This window comes from Astyanax mexicanus, chromosome 2, assembly GCF_023375975.1.
Source record: "Astyanax mexicanus isolate ESR-SI-001 chromosome 2, AstMex3_surface, whole genome shotgun sequence".
Taxonomy (NCBI): domain Eukaryota; kingdom Metazoa; phylum Chordata; class Actinopteri; order Characiformes; family Acestrorhamphidae; genus Astyanax; species Astyanax mexicanus.
This window is the reverse complement of record NC_064409.1, coordinates 20,806,560-20,831,444: the sequence shown is the minus strand read 5'-3', so window position 1 is coordinate 20,831,444 and position 24,885 is coordinate 20,806,560. Positions and strand designations below refer to the sequence as shown.

At 37.2% G+C, this 24,885-nt stretch overlaps 1 protein-coding gene across 3 annotated transcripts; it reads right to left on the bottom strand.

Moving 5' to 3' along the window:
• Positions 1-720: 720 nt before the first annotated feature.
• On the bottom strand, positions 721-21,478 carry pfkfb3 (6-phosphofructo-2-kinase/fructose-2,6-biphosphatase 3). Of its 3 annotated transcripts, XM_007234973.4 has the most exons (17): positions 21,256-21,478; positions 15,775-15,903; positions 15,217-15,313; positions 15,044-15,110; positions 14,544-14,618; positions 14,392-14,448; positions 12,501-12,625; positions 12,155-12,362; positions 10,770-10,916; positions 10,484-10,588; positions 8,946-9,075; positions 8,783-8,845; positions 8,605-8,669; positions 7,224-7,403; positions 6,936-6,958; positions 5,633-5,683; positions 721-3,061 (listed from the first exon to the last, which is right to left on the bottom strand). In XM_007234973.4, exons 1-17 carry the CDS (start codon positions 21,338-21,340, stop codon positions 3,055-3,057), a joined length of 1,614 nt encoding a protein of 537 aa, XP_007235035.2. In that variant the 5' UTR covers positions 21,341-21,478; the 3' UTR covers positions 721-3,054. The 3 variants fall into 3 exon arrangements, with proteins under 3 accessions (XP_007235035.2, XP_007235034.2, XP_007235038.2); XM_007234972.4 differs by lacking the exon at positions 6,936-6,958; XM_007234976.4 differs by lacking the exons at positions 5,633-5,683; positions 6,936-6,958.
• Between the last annotated feature and the right edge of the window lie 3,407 nt (positions 21,479-24,885).

Below are 24,885 nucleotides of genomic sequence, written 5' to 3'. Positions count from 1 at the left end.
CTGCATCATTTCTCTTAAAGCACTCTGCACTGTCTCTGTGTATGAAAGTGTTTTATATAAATGAACGTGCCATGCCTTGCCTATATAAAAAAAAAAATAAAACATAGAGAGATATTATTAAGTAGTACTGTCAATCAATAAAAAATCTGTTTAATCAATATTCTGTTCAATATTCTGTAATTAATTATGATTAATAGCAACTCTTCTTGTTCTGAGGACTTAACTATTTAATAAGAGATTTAATGTAAATAGAATAATAAATGTAAGAGAATGTAAAGGGTATTATATTTTTATTTATTTATTTTATTAATGGTGTCAATTGCATGAAAATAATAAAATAAAAATACTATAGGATAGCTTCTGTAAATGAAATGTGGCAAGTATTCAGTGTGAGAGTTTAAGATTTAATCCAGTGTATTTTAGCATAAATAAAAACTAATCTACCGTCTGAACTCAGCATCAGCAGCGATGCTGTGGTTACATCTCGAGATAAAACCATCACTAATACGTCACCAGTATCTGTTAACATCTGGTCACATGATTAATTTGTGTTATAAAAAATGACTTTGTTTACATTTCCAGATTAACCACATGCGTTAATGTATAATAATTCCTCTATTAAATGACGTGAAAAACACTGATTTATTATGTGATTATGTTTGATTATGTAAGACCCAGTTGTGGGTCAGGTGAACAAAATAAATACAGTCTTCAGATAAGTTTTTAAGATAAGTTTTTTTTTTATTGGTCCAGCAAATACAAAAGAAATCATTCATCTTTAACGGTTCTGTTCCTCATAAAGGAAGCGGAACAGTGACATTTGATGATATGAGAACCAGCGAAGGTGCCTTGTACTCAAAACTCATGTATACATATACACTATATTAAAAATAAATAAATAGATACAGCGTTATAAAATATAGAATTCAAGTATCGTAAGCAAAATAATTAGTTACTACAGTTAGGAGTGATATACATTGAAACTACATTGTGTTTAAGGAAAAAAAAAAGTTGAAAGTTGAAAGTTTATATTGATCATTTTTGACACATTACGGCTCCTCATAAAGTGATATAACATATATAGAGATCGATCAGCCATAACATTAAAACCACTGACATGGCAGGGAAAAAATGGGTGGGTAAGAGTGTAAGAATCTAAGAATCTGATTGGATTGGACTGGGTCAGAACATCCAACATTTCCAAAATATCAGGCAGGTCTTCACCAGTTGGCTCCGCCCACCTCACAACAAAAAAAAACAGAACTTAAAGGATCTGCATCAACTTCTAAAGGTGTCCAAATACTATTGCAGGTGGTGTTAATGTTATGGCTGATTGGTGTTAAGATATATATACAATATATCATCATTACATAACTTGTGTTAACAGTAAAGCTATGTTGAATTTCTTTCCTTTTCACACTACAAATAGTACAAATCCAAACTGTAAACATTTGGTTTACATTAAGTTTATACGCAAATAAAATATTAAATATTAATATTAACGTAATCTCAGTTGGTTTAACATGTGCATAATTTTTCTAGCACTCATTTCTAAGACGTTAGGAAGAGTAAATAAACCAAAAATAAAACGAGTCAAACGGTTGCGTAAGTGATGCAGAACGTAGTGAAATCTTAGACGAGTACAGAAAATAAAGCATCGTTGGCCTGGAAAGCCGAAGCACTAGGCACTCTAGGGAATGCAGTCATCCGTCCGGTACAAAAAAAATCATTTTCTCTCATTCTCTCCATCAGCATCACGATAAACAATCAAACAAACACTCAAACAAACAAACCAAAGAATGAATGATACAAGTTCTGCACAAATATACAGTATAAACACCCTCAGTTACAAAAAACACACACATCCACACAATCGTTAAAATCACGACCAATCAAATTCATCCTCAGCGCGCCTTCATTAATAAGAAACACACATATATTACATCACACAGTATAATCTCTCATCAGTGCATGACACGTATCTCAAACTGACAACATCAAAATAAAAACAAAAAAACGATGACAAACAAACAGCCAGCAGCAGTGCATGGGAGTAGGGGTCAAAAGTTTGGGCATTAATTAGGGGTGGGACATAATAATCGCGATATATTGCGATGTATAGTGTATCGTTTTCATTTGTGATTAAATATAAAATATTTTTATTAAAATATAGGTGCTCTATAACCCATTCCCTAAAACCCACCCTCCACTTCAGTTTGACTTCCTAAAAGTGTAAAGATTATTGGTTGTTATATTCTGTGAAACTGACACCAATAAATTCATCCAATTCCTGGTATTTGCTTATTTAGGCGTGTTTTATCATTTTCAGTAACACAGATGCTGTGAAGTATCATAGACATCTTTCTTTTGTGATATATATCGAGTATTGTTGAATCAGAGTATATCGTGATATCATCGTTACCGTAGGCAACGCATCGTTAAAATGCCTTGCGATTTCCACCCCCTAGGGTACTCTACTCAGAAAATCAGTACTGTGTGTATGTGGCCTAATTTAAGGCACACTGAGAGTGCCTTGTGTACTTGCGTGACTCAATCGTTGACAGTCAGTCAGTCTTTGGTGTGTCTCGTTTTTGGCGGGCTCACCTGGTTCAAACCAAGCTTCTCTCTCTCTATTGCTCACACTGTGTGTGGCACCCAGTGGCATACTGTAATGAATGGAGGTCATTATGGAGCATTAATTCCTTCCACAGTGCTCCATTAACTCTTCCCATTCCTTCATTCCACTGCATTAAGAAAATGCCGCCCCTCTCATAGACCATCATATTCTTTCATTCATTCATTCATTCATTCATTATTTGCTAAATGCCCACACACAATGCCCAGGTAGCCCAGGTAGCCATTCAGTGTCCACATCCTGTCCAGACTCAGGGGAACAGAAGAAGCTGAAGGTTCTCAGACTCTTCAGAAGGAGCGCTTGTGGAGAAACAGCTTGGTGGCAGACGGTGGCGGCGTCTCCTGTAGGAATCAGCTGATGCAATTAAGCGTCTCACTGGCAAAGCTGAGGGATGTCGTGGCTCTCTGTGGCACATCTCTTCAGGTTCTATAGAAAGAGGGCAGAGATTTGGACTATGATTAGTGATTACTGAAGACCTGAGCAGCTAGTATATATACATAAACACATAACAAAGCTCATAATACAGCTCTGGAAAAAAAAGATTTAAAGCTTAAGATTTTCTTTGATTTTACCAAATTAAAAACATCTGGAATATAATCAAGAGGAAGATGGCTGATCACAAGCCATCAAACCAAGCTGAACTGCTTGAATTTTTGCACCAGGAGTGGCATAAAGTTATTTAAAAGCAGTGTGTAAGACTGGTGGAGGAGAACATGCCAAGATGCATTAAAACTGTGAAATATTGATTTCAGAACTTCTAAAATTGTATAAATATGAACTTGTTTTCTTTGCATTATTTAAACATTGATTATAAGTTGTTGCTCTGGTGTTGCTACTGTAAGTGGTTGCTGTGATGTTGGTTAGAGGTTGATAGGGTGTTGCTAGTGTAAGTGGTAGATCTGGGTTTGCTATGTGGTTGGTTAGAGGTTGCTAGGGTGTTGCTAGTGTAAGTTGTTGCTCTGGTTTTGCAATGTGGCTGCTATGATGTTGGTTAGAGGTTGATAGGGTGTTGCAACTGTAAGTGGTTGCTCTGGTTTTCCTATGTGTTTGCTTTAACATTAGTTAGAGGTTGCTAGGGTGTTGCTAATGTATGTGGATGCTCTGGTTTTGCTATGCGGTTGCTATGATGTTGGTTAGAGGTCCCTAGGGTGTTGCTACAGCATATTGTTGCTAGGCAGCTGCTTTGGGGCTTCCTCTAATTTGAGGTTTCTAAATTTATATCTTTTTGTATTTTGTATTTTTTGCATATATAGATGTTTTCATATATTATATTGTTTGTAAAATATATATTCTGAAACTGCTGTTCTACACTTTGTGCTGCTTTACAATAATAATAAAGGATTATTTTGTCTTTTTTGGTTCTGTTTTTGATGGTTCTGTTTTTCTTTCTGTAGTGTCTGTATTGATGACACGTTTAAACGTAATAAACTGTGTGTAATGGGGCTAATGGTTGTTTAAGAACTGGATCAGGCAGGCTAATAGTTTCTGCCAGGTGAAAGTGATACAGAGAGGACCGTGCTGACAGATCTGGCCAGTCTCACTATTTGCTAAACAAATTGTCCACTTGGCTGAATCATGGTGACATCATGACGCTCGCAGTGTTCCTCCAGAGCTGTAAACCAGTCCTCAGAGCTGGAACCTGAGCCACGGTCAGAATACTGAAATGTACTGTAATTTCTACAACTCCAATTCCAGCCCTCGTAAAACACTGAGATCCAGCACAGGGTTTAATTACACCCCCCCTTACTCCTCCTCCTCCTCCTCTTCCTCGCTTTAACCTCAAACTGAATGGCCTCACTCGAGCGAGGTCATGTGAGGTAAAGCCTCGGCATGTAACTGAATCCTCAGCAGAGTGATGAGCTGAATGCTCGGTTCAGGACAGAGCCAGAACAGATCGGGTCTCAGATGCCCTACTCTGCTGAAATGCCAGCAAATGCCACCCTGAGCTCCCTCCACTTTCACCAACCGGTTCAACCCGAACGGCTTAGTGAGAGACAATGAGACAAGGAGTGTAAGGAGTCGGAGGAAGAAATATAATATAGAATGTACTATTTGTGTTTTATACATATTAGGCTAAGTATTGGACATAGAGTATATAATATACAGTATATTAAACACATTATATTAATTATAGTCTATTTAAAAATATACAGCTCTGGAAAAAAATAAGAGATCGCTTAAAGAGTTTCTTTAATTTGACCAAATTGAAAACCTCTGGAATATAATCAAGAGGAAGATGGATGAACACAAACCATCAAACCAAACTGAACTGCTTGAATTTTAACACCAGGAGTGGCATAAAGTTATCCAAAAGCAGTGTGAAGACTGGTGGAGGAGAGCATGCCAAGATGCATAAAAAACAGGGTTATTCCACCAAATATTGATTTCTGAACTCTTCAAACTTTATAAATATGAACTTGTTTTCTTCGCATTATTTGAGCCATTTCTCATTTTCTGCAAACAAATGCTCTAAATGACTATTTTTATTTGGAATTTGGGAGAAATGTTGTCTGTAGTTTATAGAATAAAACAACAATGTTAATTTTATCCAAACATAAACCTATAAATAGCAAAATCAGAGAAACTGATTCAGAAACTGGAGTGGTCTCTTCATTTTTTTTCCAGAGCTGTATTTTTTATTTTAGTAAAGTTATATTATTTAATTGTAAGATTGTTGACATTTGATTAACTGACACTTATTATATTATAATAATTATAAATACAAACTGGACAAAAATCTAACTTTTAGGTGTTATATTATATTCTATACTAATACCTATGGTCCGATATGATATTTTTGGCCTTATTCAGCATTTTGTACTGTATATATTACTGTTGTACTTTGATACACACAATGAAAATATATTATAATTGTTATACTTGCGTTATGGGTCAAGTATCTACAACAGTTTTGTATTACTCAGCCTAATATCTAATATTGCACAGTCATTTCCACCTCTACTGTAAACCTGGCCTATCCACAGTCTGTAATATTACCTCTGAAACAGAAGCACTGACATGACTTTCAGGTAGTGGAGCACAGTGCGTCTGTAGACATGCAGAACAAACACACACACACAGACACAAACACACACACACAAACACACACACACAGAGACACACACAGCAGACGAGATAAGTGTTAGAGGACAAAACAAATGAAAGCATTAGAAGACAAAGACAGCCAAGAAATATAGCCATGCCAATGAGCCGAGTCAGCTGGCAATGCCCACACACACACACACACTCACTCATGCTGCAAGCTTACGTAACGTGCTATCTGTCACTGGTGATGCGGGTAAGCGAGTATGCCAGGCATGCTGGTTAAGCGAGTGATGCAACAGTGTGTGGGAAGGTGAAGTTAATCGAGTGCAACCACAATCCTTAAATTACACAGCAGTTTTTAGCTGCCTGGAGTCATGATAAAGTGAAAGTGTGTGAAAATTTACTTTCCACAATTTGCCTCTTGCCCCACATGCAGTTGATGCAGATCAGATGAGATGTTTCTGGTGTCTGAGGTTCTGCTGCTTCTTAAGTTTTGTAATGGAGCTACAAGGCAAATAAAGCTTGAAAGTAAAGGAAGTTTACAGTGTATCCAACCAAGTAGCACAATGGAAACTGAAGGCCTTAATCTAGGCCTAAACATTTGTCTGCAATTGTTCTGTGCTGTTCAGTAAAATATAATAGACATGTTTATGTGGTTTCTGAAACAGTATGACACACGATTAATCCATAAATCTATACTAAAGTACCATAGCTAAAGAACCTACAGTATGTGAGGTATATGTGAGGACAAGGTTAAAAGCTAACCAGCCAAAACCTTTTAAACTATAATAATAAGTGCTATTTAATACTGTATGTGCCTGCTTTGAGCAGTCACGAGTGCAACGAACCAACCAATCAGAGCAGAGCATACCTTTTTTTTTATTTTAGACACCCTTAGTAAAAGAAAAATCTGTTTTCCATTCTGAAGCACATCAACAGGGTGGTAAATAAGCTGAATTACAACTTCAAACTAACAAATTTTCACCCCAACCAAGTTGACAGGATTATTATTATTATTTATGCAGAATAGCAGCTTAAAATCCTCAATAAATGCATTCTACAGCATCTTTCATTACAAACTAATCTGATGATCTTCATGCATTGGGTAGAAATTGTGTAAATTAGCTTTATTATCAACATTCTTCTTTTTTACATAATTACTTGCTTTGTTAAACTAATCAAGCCATCTGCGCTGGTGTAAGAACTGCAAATAAATGCAAAAGCAAGAGACTCCGAATTGGGCACGGATACTTACAGGCAAGCCTGACCAAGCCCGTGCTGTGGCGTAATGATCACGAGAGAAATGAAGAAAAGGAAGAAGAGAGAATGTGAGTGAGTGAGTGATGAGAATGGAATTAGGGCCTACAGGCCTCTAACTGTGGTGAACGATAGAGCAGCTGTGGTCAGTTAGAGCAGTGCAGTGGAAGCAGTGTGGAGTGCTGTGGTGAACACACACACACACACATACACACATATATAGTACACACACACACACACAAATAAACACATATCTGGAAGTCTGTGGGAGTCATATGGAGCATACCTGTGTGGTCAGAGCGATAGAGCTGTTGGTGGTGGCACAGAAGGTGAGTGGTGCTGGGGTGAGCTCAGGGATGGTCGGGTCATCCAGGGCGTCGATACGAGGTTTCTTGGTGGGCTCGTGACTCGTCAGAGGGGTCACACTGTTCCTCCTGATCAGCGTTCCTGGACCTCTCTTAATCTCCTATACAGACAGAGAGAGAGAGGGACAGAGAATTTGATTTTACTGATATGATATTTGAATAATCATTTTGTTTAAACAGATAGAGTGAAGTAGGGCTGCAGCTAACGTATATATTAGTAATCAAGTATTCTACTGAAAATTTATTTGATTAATCGAGTCATCAGATAAAACATATTTTTGTGTGGTTAAAGAGCAATTATGAATACAAAATTTCACCTAGTTCCCAATTGGTTTCCTTTTTTTAGATATCCTCGGTGTGCATAGCAACAAACTGTCACAATATCAATATTATGGCTTGAAGGCTTTAAAATCCGCTGATATTTCATGAATTATCATGTGACCTGTGTGTTGTTTGGATTCTTTGAGGAACTGACATGATGGGTTGAGTGTAGAATCAAATTACTGAGTGAATCGGTTCATGAATCAAATGCAAATTCAAATCAATGATTCAAAACACTGCTTACTGGCCAGATGCATTAATATCAGGCTCTGATCTACTGTACACACGGCCGTGAGTAAACTCACAGTTCACCTCAGACACTGGATTATACAGCAGGACGCGTGTTTGTCATTAAAAACTGAGAAATAAAGCAGTAAAGTCGCAGAAATTTGGTTTGCAGTTGGTTTGAAAGAAACTTTGAAGAAACGCTTATTATTGAGTGTTTTCCATAATGGAAAGATTCTCACAGATCCTCATTGGAGAGCATAATGCTTTCATAAGCCTGTTGTTCCACGTTAAAAGAAGTAAGTAAAAATACCATGCTTTAATTTTACAATTAATGAAATGATTCCTCGAAAAAACGTCCTTGATTATTATTCATTGGCGAATATATTCATATGTAGCCCCTTGTTGCCCCTTAGTTTTTATTTAGTTTCTGTTTAGTCAAACATTGTTAACAGCATTTTTTACACGCTCCCTTACCATCCTCATGCATGCAGCATGATTTAGAAAATGTAATTTCAAAGTTGTTTTTGTTGGAGAGCAAAAAAAAGAGGGTGAATCTTGAACATCTAGGTTGTAAGGAGGTTTACATTTTTCATTTAGTTTTTATTTGTTGATGGAAAATGTAATATATCATAGTTCTCTGTTTCAAATATTACTTTTTGTTATGGAAAATAGGTTGCCAAAGTATATTTTTTATTGTAGTTTTCATTAATTTAATGAACACTGCTGTATGTATAGTGTAAGTTGTGTTTTTACCTCAGGTCTGTCCCGGTGTGTGTTCACCGCCTCAACGTTCAGCGAGATGGACTCCACCTTGCACCCTGAAATATCCACACAGCACAACACCCCACTGTTAGCTTAGCATCTCTAGCTGCAGTAGTCTCAGGCAGACAGCTAAAACAGGTTATGCTACTTCTTATGGGAAGTTTCTTACCGTAGGCCACTGGGGTCAGCTTCAGCACGGTGTGGAGCGGACACTTGAGGTAGGGCATCTCATCTGCAGCAAGAAGGTCAGAGGTTCAGTTATATTAGAGGACAGTTTAACAGAAGCATCAGAAATCAGGTGAGGTTTGGTCTGAAGGTCGTGCAGATCTTACCTGCACTCTTGTCCAGGAAGTAGGCCAGGAGGCAGCGCATGACAGCTTGGTGGCAGATGACCAGAACGTTCTCCTGTCTCTCCAGCTCCATGATCACAGGCTCCACCCGCTGAACAAGGTCCTGGTATGACTGGAGAAGATAGATAAACAAATTAAATTGTTTGCGATCCATCAGATTCACACCAATATTGGTAATTCAAAATCATTGTAAGATGAATTTAGAATGGTCCCCTATTATCTGTCTAGTCGAATAGAACACGGTAGAGCTTCCACTGTCAAACAGGGAACAATTCTTCTTCCCTCTTAAATGTGCAATATTAAAAATATACAATATTATACCAGTCAAAAGTTTGGACACACCTTAAATTGAGTGTTTTTTCATTATTTATTTTTTTTTCTAAATTGCAGATTAATACTAAAGTCAATATATAAAGATATAAAAAAAACAGAACATATTTTATATTTTAGTCAGCTTTTTATGAGGTAGAGTCATCCGGAATTACTTTAATTTAACAGCTGTGCTGAAATTGTCAAGAGTTAATTACTTGAATTCCTTGCCTCTTAATGTGTTTGAGAACATCAGTTGTAAACTTGTGAAGAGGTAGAGTTGATATACAGTGAATAGCTCTATTTGAGTAAGTGCAGTCCAAAAGACCATTAAAAATGTTATGATGGAACTGGCTCTCATCAGGACTTCCCCAAGGAAGGAAGACCAAGAGTTACCTCTGTTGCATAGGATAAGTTTATCAGAGTTACACCACAGGCTAACAGCACCCCAGATAAGAGCACTTACTGTAAATTAGTATTTTGGTTTATTTAACATTTTTTAATTTTTAAGTTACTACATGATTCCTTTTGTGTTCCTTCATAGTTTGGATAACTTCTGTATTAATGTACTATGCAGGAAATAAAACATTGATTGAGAAGGTGTCTCCAAACTTTTGACTGGTACTGCATAGGTGGTACAGCTGTGGTTATTAAGAACATTTACATTGACTTATTTAACCCATTAAAAACGTTCCTAACACTACATAAACAGAGTGGCCCAGAGTTTGCAGACACTGTTTCTAACCTAAGAATTTGAGCTATTTTAACTTAAAGTTGCACCTATTGCTGACACAGATGTGCAAGTGCACACAAACACACAACTTGTCTAGCACTCATAGAGAAGTTCTGCCAATAGAATAGGACTCTAAATAAGCATGAACCTATATGTTACAAAGCGTATAAAGCCCCCAGCATTGAACTGTGGAGCACTGGTTTAGAGTGCTGATCATCCAACATCCTGACCCCAATAACACTCTGGTTACTGCTGAATGCAATCAAATCCTGACAGCAATGTTCCAAAAACTGCTATAGTAGAAAGTCTTCCCTGAGCTGTAGATATCATTTAATAGCCATCTGAATAAATAATTTAGCAGGTGTCCAATCACTTTTGGTCTTTTATTCATATAGTGTATGTTCTGTATATCTCTTGGCAGTTACTTCTATTTAAAAGTGTATGATTAAGGATGTTGTATGAAGGAATTGAGGTCTACCTCTCCAGTAGGGTAGCGGTAGTAGTATTTGTCCTGATCTCTCAGAGAAAATTCTTCAGGGTAACGCTCCCTCATCTCCTCATACGTCATCTCCTCACACACGCCCTGTAGGAATAGTACACGCTGCTTATTACGCAGGTCTGGGCACATGTATTTATATAGAACAGTAAGTACTGTTTACACAGGGATTAAAAGAAAGAAAGAAAGAAAGAAAGAGTGAGGAGTTCAAAGACAGAAAGACAGTTAAAAGACAGTAGAAGGACAGTTAAAGGACAGTTGTACATACTGCATCGATCTCGTTGAGTGCTTTCCACTGCTCGTATGGAACGTTCAGGGCCTCGGCCGTCTGGATGCTCCGTCTCAGCTGACTCGTCCAAACCTTCAGGTCTTTGAGGTTCTGCTCCTCCACAAACTTGGCCAGAGCGCTGGAGAACTGCAGAAAGAGAGACAACAAACATTTAGTTTTAGACTGTTTAATCAAGTTTCTACCAAATGTTAATACCAAAATGTAGCATCTCCATTTTTAACGTTTTTCACGTTTTGGCATAATGTGAACATGCATCCCACCTCTCCCTTGATTACGGTGATTCTAACACATTTTAATAGCATTTCTTTAATGCCTGCCTGCACATCACAATACTATCCCCCAGTATTAAGGCCCACTTAAACCAGGGTTTAAGCCAGGTTTAAACCACACCGTGGGTGCCTAAAAAGTCTAAAAATGTCTTAAATTAAAATCTTTATAAAGAAGATCTAGATAATTAACATTAGCAGCGAGCTAGTTAACATACTAACGTTAGCAACAAGTTAGCTAACATTACTGGGGAATAAACTAAGGTTAGCAGAGTTAACATTAGCAGCAGCTAGCTAAGGTTACTGGGGAGAGAACTAAGGTAAGCTGAGTTAACATCAGCGGCGAGCTAGCTAACGTTAATGGGGAGAGATCTAAGGTTAGCGTAGAGCAAGCTAATGTTAACGAGAGAGGACTAAGATTAGCGGAGTTAACATTAGCGCCAAGCTAGCTAACGTACTAACGTTAATAGCGAGTTAGCTATGTTACCGGGGAGAAAACTAGCGTTAGCGGAGAGCTAGCTACCATGCTAATATGTTCTTCTTGAAGAAAATATTAAACGTTAAGATTTCATTTTCAATCCAATAAATGATTTTCTACTTAAGAAGTTATGACTACATTTTTGGGCGTTGAATTATATTTCTTGAGGTTTTAAAAAGGTATTAAAAAGCATTAAATTTGACTTTTTTTAAAAAGGGGGAGGAACCCTGTTAAACATTTTTTAGAGAGCAATCCATCAAGACAGAGCTTCTTTCATTGTTATAGTTCATCTTATAAATATTAGCTACAAGCTGTGCTTCTGTATTGATGTCCTTCTTAATGAGGTGAAGGTTGCTTCACAAGGCGGCTGAAAAAATATATAAAATTGCGGTTGTGGTTGAGGTCACTCAGCGCTGTGAATCTGGCAGTTGTTCTTAATATTGCATCAGAATTTTATGATGAATGGACCAATAGAAATGATGCAAAATGACTTGAAACAAAACCTTTTTTACTGAATTTTCCTGTAAAGTTGTTCTTTTAAAGATTTAAAGGTTTTTGCATAACAGCGACCATAAACTTCATAAATATACTAAATTTGCTGTTGTCAAAAGAGACGGTACCTTCCTGCCTCTTGTGGACAGTCCTGAGTCTCCGCCCAGTCGGCCCTGCAGGTTGTGCTGGCTCTCCCCGTGGCGGCACAGGTAGATGGAGCGCGGCTGGACGTGGATGTTCATCAGGTAGTAGACGATTCGGCTCTGGATGTGGTCCTGAATACGGTTCACCAGGAACCTGCGGCCCACGTCAATCACCTTGATGAAGGACATGTTCCTAAGGAGACAAAGAGGACAGTTTTATACCAGCTCTTCACCTATAGATAAATAGATAAATATATTTTGTCATTGTCAAAACACATAGTACAACAGAACTGAGTAAAAACGGACTAGATAGTGACTGTGAAGAGAGTACCTGTCGTAACTGTCCGGGTCAAGCGGCTGATAGTTCACTCTGTAGCACTCAATTCTCTTATGGAAATCCTCCATGGCATCCGTCTTGTTACAGTCTTGGTAGTCCGGACATGACACCTTCACTTCCTGTTGGAAAAGGAAGTTCACGTGTAAACAGCATGCAGGTGTTAGACTATAGTAAAAATATAATTACAGGAAATCTGTGGAGGAACACATGGAGCATCCAATTATTGATATTTATATTAATTATATGATAATTAATCATCACAAGTCATAATGCATAGTTATATTAAAATGTCTAAAAGCTTAAGAAGCATTAAGATGTTTGTGACAAATATGGCTTTAAACTGTATCCCCAGACTTTACACGTGTATATCACAGTAAAAACATGAATATAAAACTGATATATTCTAATACTAAGCTAATAAATAGTATTTAAATTGTAGCTTCAGACATCAGAACAAATACAGTGAGGATGAGCCATCCACATATCACAGTAAAAGTATAATAAGTATAATCAAATTTATTCCGAAATTACTCAAATAAACTGGGTTTTAATTTGTATCTCCACATGTCACAACATATATTGTGGCAGTCTTCTGTACACAAACCATAGAAAAGCATGGATATTCAATCATATATTCTTCATATAATACATTTAATAAGCATGGCTTTAAAATTGTTGCAACACATGCTGTAACAGTCCTGTCTACACATGAATGGCCATAAACTGATGCCATTCCATTCTGAATATATACTACACTAAAACATGGCCATAAACTGATTCATTCCAATATTAATTTAATAAATTAAATTAATATTGTAAGCTTCAGACATATATTCAGACAATAAATTGTAGCTTCAGACATCGCAACATATAATGTTGCATTCCACCATTCCATTCTGTATACATACCACATTAAAATTCATACCACATTAATTTTCTTATTCATTTCATAAATAGGCTTTTAGCTGTATATTCTGATGCCAGAGCATACTGAGGAGATCTTCAGTAAACACACCACAGTAAAAGATACATATAAATCTCATTATTTCAGTTTTATTTAGATTATACCTTCAGATCTCTCATTATATGCAGTGCTGATCCACACAAAAGTATGTATATAAACTATAATCTATTCTGTAATTAATGTAATAAATAGTCTTTACGATGTATGTTCTGATGTGGGAATATATACTATGGCTGTCTACTGTATACATACCACAGTAAAAGCATGGTTATAAACTAACTTGTTCTGTAATTAATCTAATATGCTTTAAACTGCATTCTTCCACTGTAAACATATCACAGTAAAAGTATGGATATAAACTGATTTATTCCAATAATAATCCAATAAATAGACTTTATCTACAGATGGCAAACTATATACACAGGACATCTGCTGTACACATACCGTACCACAGTAGAAGCATGGACATAAATGAATTTATTTCAGTTTACTTTAAATTGCACCTTTAGACATCACTCACAACATTTACTGTAGAGATCCACTCTACACATACCACAGTAAAAGTATGAATATAAACTGACTCATTCTTTAATAACTGTAATAAATATTCTTTAAGCTGCATCTTCAGGTGTCAGAATAAATAATAAATATCGTATGGTACATACACTGCATCTTCCCATTCTAAACCCCTCAACAGTGTAACAACATGGCAATAAAAGCTGATTTATTCCTCAACTAATGTAAAACAAACTTCAGGCTTCATGTTGTATCTTCTAGCTAATGCTTCACACACTGTGACAACCCATTCTAAACACCAGTCCTGAGCTGATTTAATCCTCCATTAATGTAATAAACAGGGTTTAAGTTCAGGTTAAGCACCGCAGACTGAAATGTATACGCTGTCAATGTCTGTAAATGTACCATGATGTTGGCAGCGATGACGCTCGGGTCCTCGCAGATGGACTCGATGAAGAAGATCTGCAGAGAGGAGAGATTTACAGTCAGAGAGGCTCGTTCACAACAGCTGCTTACGACATCACCATGTCACCGAAATACCAGGATAAGAGACCCACCTTAAAGCCGTTCTCAGAGCCAAAGTCCAGGATCAACTCTCGTCTGTCTCTGGTCGTGTTTGTGGCATCAAAGACCTGCAGACAGTGAAGATTTGGCTATTTATAGGTATATGTTTGATTCCAAATAAAAATATTGTCATTTAGAGCATGTATTTGCAGATAATGAAAAATGGCTAAAATAGAAAAAAGATGCAGTTTTCAGACCTCAAATAATGTAAAGAAAACAAGTTCATATTTATAAAGTTTTAAGAGTTCAGAAATCAATATTTGGTGGAATAACTCTGGTTTTTAATTACAGTTTTCATGCATCTTGGCATTCTCTCCTCCACCAGTCTTACACACTGCTTTTGGGTAACTTTATGCCGCTCCTGATGCAAAATTTCAAGCCGTTCAGCTTGGTTTATAGCAATAAAGTATCTTTAATTTGGCCATTTCTCAGTTATTATGTACTTTTAATACCATGTAACTTTAGAGTGTTTGCTCAGAGATTAAACACTTACTGCGACTTGTCCTCCCAGCTCAGTGAGGTAAATTTTGACATCTCGCAGAGCAGCTAAGGCACATTGTCTGCAGGAATGGACAAAACCAGACACAAAAATGAATTAAATTAATAAAAATGGATAAAAAAAACTAAAAGCTGTTGTAGCATCTCGCAGGTGTGGGCGGGACTTACTCTCTGATTCTGACTGCTTCCTTGTTGTCAGATTTGAAGAAATCGTACGAGCTGTAGTGTTTAACTGCCTCTCTGCGATACTCGCCAACATTGAAGACTGGAACAATTAAAAACATACTCAGTACGACTATTAAGCATATTAAGTGTATTATTCATGAATTGTTATAAATTATTCTGTACATACTATAAGCTATTCAGTATCAACTATGAACTATTCAGAAGTTACTATGAACTATTATCCACTATGAGCAATTTATTATCTTCTAGGAATGCTTTGAATTCTTCAGAATTTACTATTATTCAACATTTATTCATACAATTATTTCAACATTTACTCCAAATGATTCAGTATCTAATATAAATTACTTACGACCTACTATAGATTAGGTAGGGAATTTATGTGAATAGTATCTATTATGAAGAACTAAATATCTTAAATAAACTATTTTGTAGAGTATGTAGTTTAGAAAGTCTAGACCTGCCAGTGCAGTTTAAGGGCTATATAACGGTTAGCTAATGCTAATATGTTATTTTACAGTTGGAACTGTACAAGTGTACCTTTGGTGGGCATGCCAACCCAGTTGAGGTAGCGTGTGAGTTTCCTTGATATGTAGGTTTTGCCTCTTGCAGGAAGGCCGACCATCACTATGACTGTAGGAGGGTTGGCCAAATGTGGGCCACCACTCGCTGCAGAGAGAGAGAGAGAGAGAGAGAGAGAGAGAGAGAGAGAGAGAAAGAGGGAGGGGGAGAGACAGTAGTAAATATTAGGACATGGATGATAAAATGCTCAATTTTGCAGCTGCAGTTACGCACAATTGCACGTGTATGTGGTCACTGCCAAGCATTGGTGAAATATAGTACAGCTGCTCTACTCATTTTCACCAAAGGGGGCGCAACTGCTTTAATACCCACGACTAAACGTTCAGTGCATATCAAGAAAACCAAGACTGGATGTCCAGCAACAGACAAAAAATACACAGTAGGCTGTTGCTATGTGGTCAACAGAGTAAAACTGTACCTGGTGTTTTTGCTAAACGGTTGCTGTGCTACTGTAGGTGGTTTCTATGGTGTTGCTACACATAATTTTGCTAGGTGGTTTAGCTTGACAAATAGGTGGATAACGTGGTGTATGTGTGTGCACGGATGCTTTGAATTTGAAAAGCAACATCAATTTTGTTAATTAAAGAGAGGATGCTAGTTTGTTGCTATGGTATTCTAGTTACCTTTTTGTGTGTGTTCACTGTGTTGCTAAAGTCTTTCTAGGTTAGTCAATATGAAGATGCTGGGTGGTTGATATGGTCTTTACAAACAGTCTGTAGTCTGTATGTAGTAACTGTGGTGTTGCAGTTGTGTGCTATAGTATTGCTAGGTGGTTGACGCGGTATAGTGATTAGTTGCTGTTTAATAACCCTTCCTATGTTAATAAGTAGGTGGATATCTTTTGCTAGGCAGTTTCTATGGTATCCCAGGTGTTGCGAAGGGGTTGCTGTAGTACCACATGTAAGAATGGTACCAAATGTAAGAAAGGTACCATTTTGCACTGTCATTAGTGTCATTAGTATTGGAAACCTGTAAAAATGTGTATAACCGATCAAAAAGTTGTATAAGCCAGAATCAATCAATCTAAATTATAATGGAGTTAAATATATTTTTTACATAGTTGGAGGGAGGTTTATACGTATTTGGATTTAACAGAGCATAAACCTGTTGATTAGATAATGTTACGAAGCCCATGTTGCTGCAGCGCTCAGCAGCACATGACTCAGATGAGCATGTGTCTGCGTATGTGTGTGTGTGTGTAAACTCGATTACCTTTCCCGCCCATCCCCTCTTTCTGCACGAGCCCCCTTCCATGAGGAATTAGGTCACTCCCAGCGTGTGTGTGTGTTGCTATGAATGTGTTTTTGGGGGGTGGGGGGGGGGGGGGGGGGGCGTGAAGGGGGCGCTGTCAGCATGGGCACTGCGGGAATGAAGAGAGAGGAGCTTTCCTCAGTTTTTTTTTTCTCTCTTTCCCTTTCCCTCGCTCCACTGCCCATCCACGTGCCTTAACATCACGTGCCCCTGACCAGCCGTCGCCAGTTCCCTCGGCGACAAATCACTGACCAGCCCGCCACGCTGGAACCAGGTCACACACACACACACATGCATGCTCATAAGATAAATATAAATACATTCCTGCAGGAGACCAAACCTAAACTATGTTTTTAACACCTAATACACTAGAGCTGTGTCCACATTCAAGGGCCATTAGAGCTATTAAAGAGCCAGTATCCCATATTTTTGGTGTATTTTATTTTTCCCTCTTGAAGTGCATTCGTAACATATAAGAAACATCATGTACCAAAAACATTGTCACTATAGGACAGATGTACACAACTCTCTTTATTCTGATTGACTATACTGCTGCATGATTCCACATTTAAAAAGCAAGCTGTGTTGAAACACGCAGGAACATCACTCCTTAGAACTTTAATGTGAGTGACAGGGGCTAAAGTGCTGTAGGCTGAATGAGAGGTCATGTTTTTATGGTATTCCAATGTGTTTGTATCGTATTGCAACAGTGTTGCTAAGTGGTTGCTATAAACTAGCTGGTCTTGATAGTAGTAGACTAGTAGTGACAATGCTTTTCTAATGGTTACTCTGGTGGTTGATTTGGTTTTGCTAAAAGACTGCTATAATGTTGCCACATGGTTTTTATGCTATTCCAGTGGGTTTCAGTGGTGTTGCTTCAGTGTTAAATTGTGGTTGCTAGGTTGTTTCTAGGTGGTCACTATGATCTGGATCTGGAAATAGTGTCAGCGGTATCCCAAGACGTTTCTATGGTGCTGGTAAGTGGTTGCTTGTTTTTTCTAGACAACTTCTATTGTGCTATACGGTCTCTATGGTGTTTCAGTAAATTTGAAGGTGGTGTCACTACTAGAAAGTGGTATGTATGATATCCCAAGTGGTTGCTATGGTGTTGTTAAGTGGTTGCTATGGTGTTGCTAAATGAATTTCTGTGGTATTGCAGCAGGTTTCTACAGTGTTGCTGTAGAATGGTCTTGCTAGGGTGTTGCTAGAAGTATCTTAGAAGTATCTATGTTTTCCCAAGTTGTTGCTAAATGGTTGTCTTGGTTTTAATAGGTGGTTGCTAGGGTACGGCTAGATTACCTGATTGGCTGCAGTGTATGATACCGCCATGGAAAATCCAGTTTTCCATGATATGGGGCATTGACAAGTAGGTCAGACTGGCACAGATCAATCAGTAAGCCCACCGTCTACATTAATGAGAGCATGCCTCAGATTTTATTAGTGGGTCAATATAAACTGTAGACTTTTTACACACACACACACACACTAACACACACACCCACACACACATTCACACAGATGTGTGAAGCTACATGAGCCTGCGTGTCTCCATTCAGCACTCAGAGACACAATGCAAATGAATGGAAAGGCTGAGCGCCAGCAGCCGGCCTAATCCGGCCTCCTTACAGGAACGTCCCGAGAGGAGCTGTGCCACCCCAAACTCTGCCCTGTCAGCAGGAGCCGCCGCTGATCTCATTAACCTTTACCCAGCTCAGACTGACCACCGACGCTGACCCCTCTTATATATGCTTTAGAGAACCCCATAGTGCCACAGCGCACCTGATTACTCACTACTAAATCTTCAGTATTGGGACAACTGCTCAGTCACTGTTATTATTAGGGATGCACTAATGTAGGGATTCAGGGCTGATGTCAATATCCTATGTACACATTTATAATTTAAAGAGAGACTATACACCCCGGTATAACTTTAAATCTAATAAAAATAAATACATTTATCTTAATAAAATGAATGCTAAAATAGTGTGGCTCTACTGTCCAGGAAAAGCTTTTAGATTTAGTAGATTTTATATATTTTAAACTTTATAGGAGCATTGCTGTGAGGATTTGATTGCGTTCAGTGTCAATAAGGGGTGTGCCATTTTTTGTATCATGAACAATATTATACCCTGAAATGTTTTGTCATATCACCTAGCCCTAATTATCAGATCAGGGTACTACTTTTTTGCTGTTTTTAAGAAAAGAATTACACTGTTTCTCATTTTCCATTATATACCTACTAGAGACAGATTATATCTGTCCAGTATATATATTTTTTTACTTTAATCCTGGATATATAAAGATATTCAAAGTGCATTATTAGTATCATGACATTATGGATCATTGACTTCTGTTCCGAATCTGATCAAATTCTTGTATTTTTTCTTTTTTTTCTGTATTCTTTTTTTATTCAGTGTTGTGTCATATCGCCAAGAGTATCGTTATCGTGAAAATATCATCAAATATTGTGATATTATTGTAGTGCAATATCGCCCACCCCTACTCAACTACCTCCCAACTCCTCCAACAAGTTCATTTCAAAACTTTTTAGGAACTTTTTGAAAAGGTTCCACAAGGGTTAGCCAGTAATGTTACAGAAATAATGCTCCAGAAACATTTTAAAAACATAATAATTTTTGAACGTTTCACATAACGTTCTCAGCTAACATTACGGACATAGCATAACGTTACAAGTAAGATTCCCAAACTAAAAACTAAAACAAGTGATGTTGCAGTGACGTTACCAGAAAGGTCAAAAACATTAAATAAACACAGTGTTTTAAAGTGACGCAGAAAGGGCTTTTATACTTAATAAACAAAAGCGGAGTGTCCGACTGATGCGCATCACGATCTTGTTGCTAGGCTACCACGTCACTCAACCAGTGCATGACGCAGCTTTCATTATCATTAATTAAATAGAAAAATAAATAAGTTTAATGGATTAAAGACAGGTCTAAATAAACCCCGGGGATCAACAGAGTTAATGCAAACACGAGGTGTGATATTTAAACAGCAAACAGACTCACTATAAAGATAAACACTGTAAATATCAGCTGGAGCTGGAGCTGGGGACATTAGTCATTAATCAGTAAAACTTCTCAAAACTAAGCAGCGTTTTTTTTCCCACAGGAAGCTTTAAGATCCACCACGCTGCTGTTATCTGTGTTAACAAGGCTTCTTTCACCCATCCATGTACAATAAACACAGTAAGTTTTTTTATACCTAATGTATTTATTATTTTATTGAATGTATTATTACAAAATAGATATTTTAAAGAATTATTTATTGTATTTTACAAAAGCTTGTTTTTACAACAACGTTTTACTTGGTTTGTTCTTATGTTTAAAACACTTATTATAATAAGGAAAACGTCACACCTGCGATTTGGTTTATTTGTTTTGTAAATTCTGTAAAAAATAAATGCTATTTTATTTATACTGTTTATGTCATTTTTATAATTTATTTAAAAAAATGCAGATTTTCTATTTTATTTGTTTTTTTTTTCTATTGTAATTGTTTTTAAAATAATTTATGTTTTTAGCTTATTTAAGTTTATTTGTTTGCGATTTTTTCTAATATTTTGATATACTTATTCGACACACAAATCATTTTTTTATTTAACTGAAAAAATATATAAAACATTGTTTCACAAAACATTTTATATTTATTATGGTAAAAGAACCGATTCAATGTTTTTTTCAATGTTATGTGGATTTTTTGTTTCTTCTTTTTAACATTTGGAGGGAAATGCCACAGAATAGGCTGTTCTGTGTAATTTTATAGAATTTCTATTTCATTGTAAAGTCTCAATTATTTTTAGACTTCAATCAACATGAAACATTTTTTTTACTTTTTGTCTACATTAAGTATAAGGTAAATTGTTTTAAATTAGTGAAAACACCTGCTTTAGTATTTATTTATTTTCATATAATTTATATATATTTTTAATTCAGTATTATTTTGTATTGTTCTATGGTCTACATGTTAAAATGTGATTTAAAGATAAAAAAAACTCATTTTTTATTTAATATACAGGTTACTAATGTGCATTAATATGATAGTTATTAGCTTTTTTACATAAGCAAGGTGCACATGGATGGGAGATAATAAACAGAATGTGAGGAGCATCTTCTCCGCCGCTGCAGTCAGAGCAGGTTGTGTGTGTGTGTATATCTGGGATTTCCTCACCTTTCCGTGGTGCAGCTGCTTTATTCTCATCTTTGGAAGGGATCCAGATCTTTTGGATTTTGTTCTGGGTGAGTTCCCTCGTCATTCCTCGGTGATGGTGTCGAAACAAAGCCTTACCACGAACTTGTATCTGTAAATGTCTCCGGTAAAGACCTTAAACCCGGTTAAACTGCTGTATCTGCGCTGCTGCTCTCGATCTGGCCGGTGCCGGTGTCCCACATGCTCGTTTTAAACCCGGACAGCAACGTGACTCCACCGCCTGTGACGTCAGGCGAGGAGGCGGCCGCGCGCACAGCGCCATCTGGCAGGCAGAATTACAACTAACCAAAAATCACCAAAGAAATCATCAAAGTTATACCCTTATTTTACCATGAACCAGCACCGATAAATAGTTGATCTCCCGTGCGTTTGTTAATGTGCAGTAATGCATGATTTCCAAGCCATAAAACGGAATTTTCTTAAATACAGTAGTCATATTTTAATGGGATAAAGATTTCCATCCAGTAAATCCTCTACACTCTGCTAGATGTTGGCCAGCTCACCAAGAGGGCATCCAAGATGCCTACGTGCTGGTGGTCACTGCATCAAGTGGGAAACCAAGAGGAAAAAGAAAAACCTTCCACAGGCATTCAAGCATCAGCATGATAGACATAATTTCTTTTACAGCATCTGAGCAGAAAAAGCTTATTGTGCTTTTTAACAGAAACACATCACAGCAAAATCAATCAATATCAATTATATATATAATATACGTATTTAAATACAAAAGTATTAATCTGATGGACAACCCTGCTTTTTTAAAGTAGCGAATCTGAACACGAAGCGTTTACTGTGTTTTTAAATAAGAAGGTGATAATGACATCACAGTAAAACACAGTAGAAAATGAGAAATTGTTTCCTTATTAATTAGCATTTTGCAGGAGCAAAAAAAATCTATGTACTTTAAAAAGAAAATCAGCATGATATATACTTGCTTTCATTTTTTTATATATTTGCATATATAATACACGTTTTTATATATGTATATCCAAAATAGATTTCATTTATTTTCAGTGAGCAAATAAATAAACATGTATTTTAATTTTAGAATGCTCTCTTTTATGGAGTGTTTTCTTAATTAAAAAATATTGATTTAAATACACTCTTTATGAATCTGTGTTTGCTTTAAATAAATATATTACATACTACTGTGTAGATTTATTTATTTAGTATTGCACAGTTTAAATATTATTAACACAGTAAAAAACAATAATGCAGCAATAATTTATTGTAATTCTGATTTTATCTCGACGCTGATATTTAAAACTTAATAAATAACAATAAATAAAAAAGAATGACAATAGTAAAAGCAGTAATTATAGTAAAACAGCTTTTGTGATGAATAAGCGAGCTCAGCACGTGCCACCCCGCACGTAGCCCGGATGACTCGCAGCCAGGCGGCCAAACGCGCCCTGCTATAAAACAGCTATTACCTGCTGAAGATTAGTGACTCAGCTGCAACAGAGAAAGTACCCCCAAACTGACCCCGAAATGAGTTTATAGCTAGTAAATTTGTAGTAACTTTAGCTAGAACCGCAGAGGAACCTCTAGAACCACCTGCACAGAAACTGAAGTGTGAGACTCTATTGTTCTCTCTCTTTGGGGGAGCTGAATCTGCAGAGTGTGTGTGAGAGGTGTGTGTGTATGTGAGAGGTGTGTGTGAGGTGTGTGAGGGAAGAGTAAGGCAGTGCTGTGTAAAGAATGACTAAACACTAAATGAAGAGTACATGATTTTTAAAAATCCAAAACGTGTACTAGATATATCATGTTATACTTTAAATACAATAAATGTGCTTCATATACTAATATACTTCAGTCATATGAAAAGACACAGTTATTAAAAGTACATGTACAGCTTATTTCATCAGCTCCATGCCTGTCTGGATCATCTGAGCACTGATTCACAGCCGCCCCCACAGCCGACACCCATCATTATGTACCTTGAATACTTAACACTTCAAAAGCTAGAGGAGGGATGTGAACATGAAGAGCTTCTCACAGTGTTTCCTCTTTGATTGCTGTCTGTTCTAAATATAGAAACAGGCTGTCATGTCATGCTGAAACAAGTACTGGAATCTACACTGTGTCTATAGTACTGCATTTCCCATCATCCACTGAGGTTTCCTAGATGGATGGATGGATGGATGGATGGATGGATAGATAGATAGATAGATAGATAGATAGATAGATAGATAGATAGATAGATAGATAGATAGATAGATAGATAGATAGATAGATAGATACGACTCTATCTTCTGACCTATCAACTGACAGATCAAGTTACCTATGTAGGTGCCTCATCCTTCTACCTCTAACCCTCTTCCCCTGATCATATAGAAATTGTCTATTTAATATTATACACCATTTCTCATCGTTCGAGGCAGCTCAGATCAGTTTGGGTTGTCCAGACATTGGGCCATTTGCCAGCAACGATGACCCACTTCTGCATGTCTGGACGAGGGGGTTGGGGGCGTTTCTGGGGGGAAAAGGGTCAGGGCGGTTGTGTGAATACCATTCTGATCCAATGACCTTGTCACACAAACATAATGAGGAATCTTAACACACACACATTAGGTGTTGAATGCAGCTGCGGCTCTATTCAACACATTTATCTCAAAATATGCACATTTATCTCAACACACCCCAACACACACACTCAAACACAGGCCACAACTTTACATTATATGGTAGCCTAATGAAACAAATGGACTATTGGTGGGGGTCAATGTTATAGTTCTAGAATTACAGAGTGTAGTCTGTTTCTCTCCATACTTTAATATCCTCCTTTTACCCTGTTTTTTAATGCTCAGGCTCCCAAAGGAAGGACCACCACAGAGGTTCTGGACCGAGAGTAACCCACAAACACCATCCTGTGTCCTGTTGGCAGCACCCTGTGACCACTGCAACTTTACTTTATCTACAAGGTGGAGCAGCTAGAGGTAGGAGTGGAGGACAGTGAGTGATTAAACACAGTGTTTAAAAACTCCAGCAGCACTGCTGTATGCGACCATCAGACCATCAGCACAACACATAATAATAATATCTGCTCTGTTTTGGTTTTCTATCCTGTGGGGTCCTGAGTATTGAAGAACAGGGTGAAAGAAGGAGGATAATAATAAAGTATGCTGATTAACAGATACAGGACTACAATCTGTAATTATGAAACTATAAAGTGTCCTATATGATCAGAAGTATGATAAAGTATGATAAAGTACAGTCATTTTTTACAATTATTTTTACAAAAAAGGTTTTATATAAAAGATATACCAAACACCTACATTATTAAAACTTTACAAACTGTTCCAAACTCATACTGATGAGAAATTCTTCTGTTACTTAGAAGGGGACTTGATACGGCCAAACAGCAACACAAACATGTTTACTGAATAGAGGCACCAGACTGAGCCAGTGTGAGTGTAGATCAGTTTTAGTGTACCCTGAGCAACCAGTGGTCACTCCTAAAAATAAACCGTTGCAAAAATCCCTAAACATTCTTTATTGGGGACAGATCAGGACTGCACGCAGACCAATCCAGTACCCATACCCACTTCTTTGTAGTGTATGCAGCGTGTGGTTTTGCATTGGCTTGTT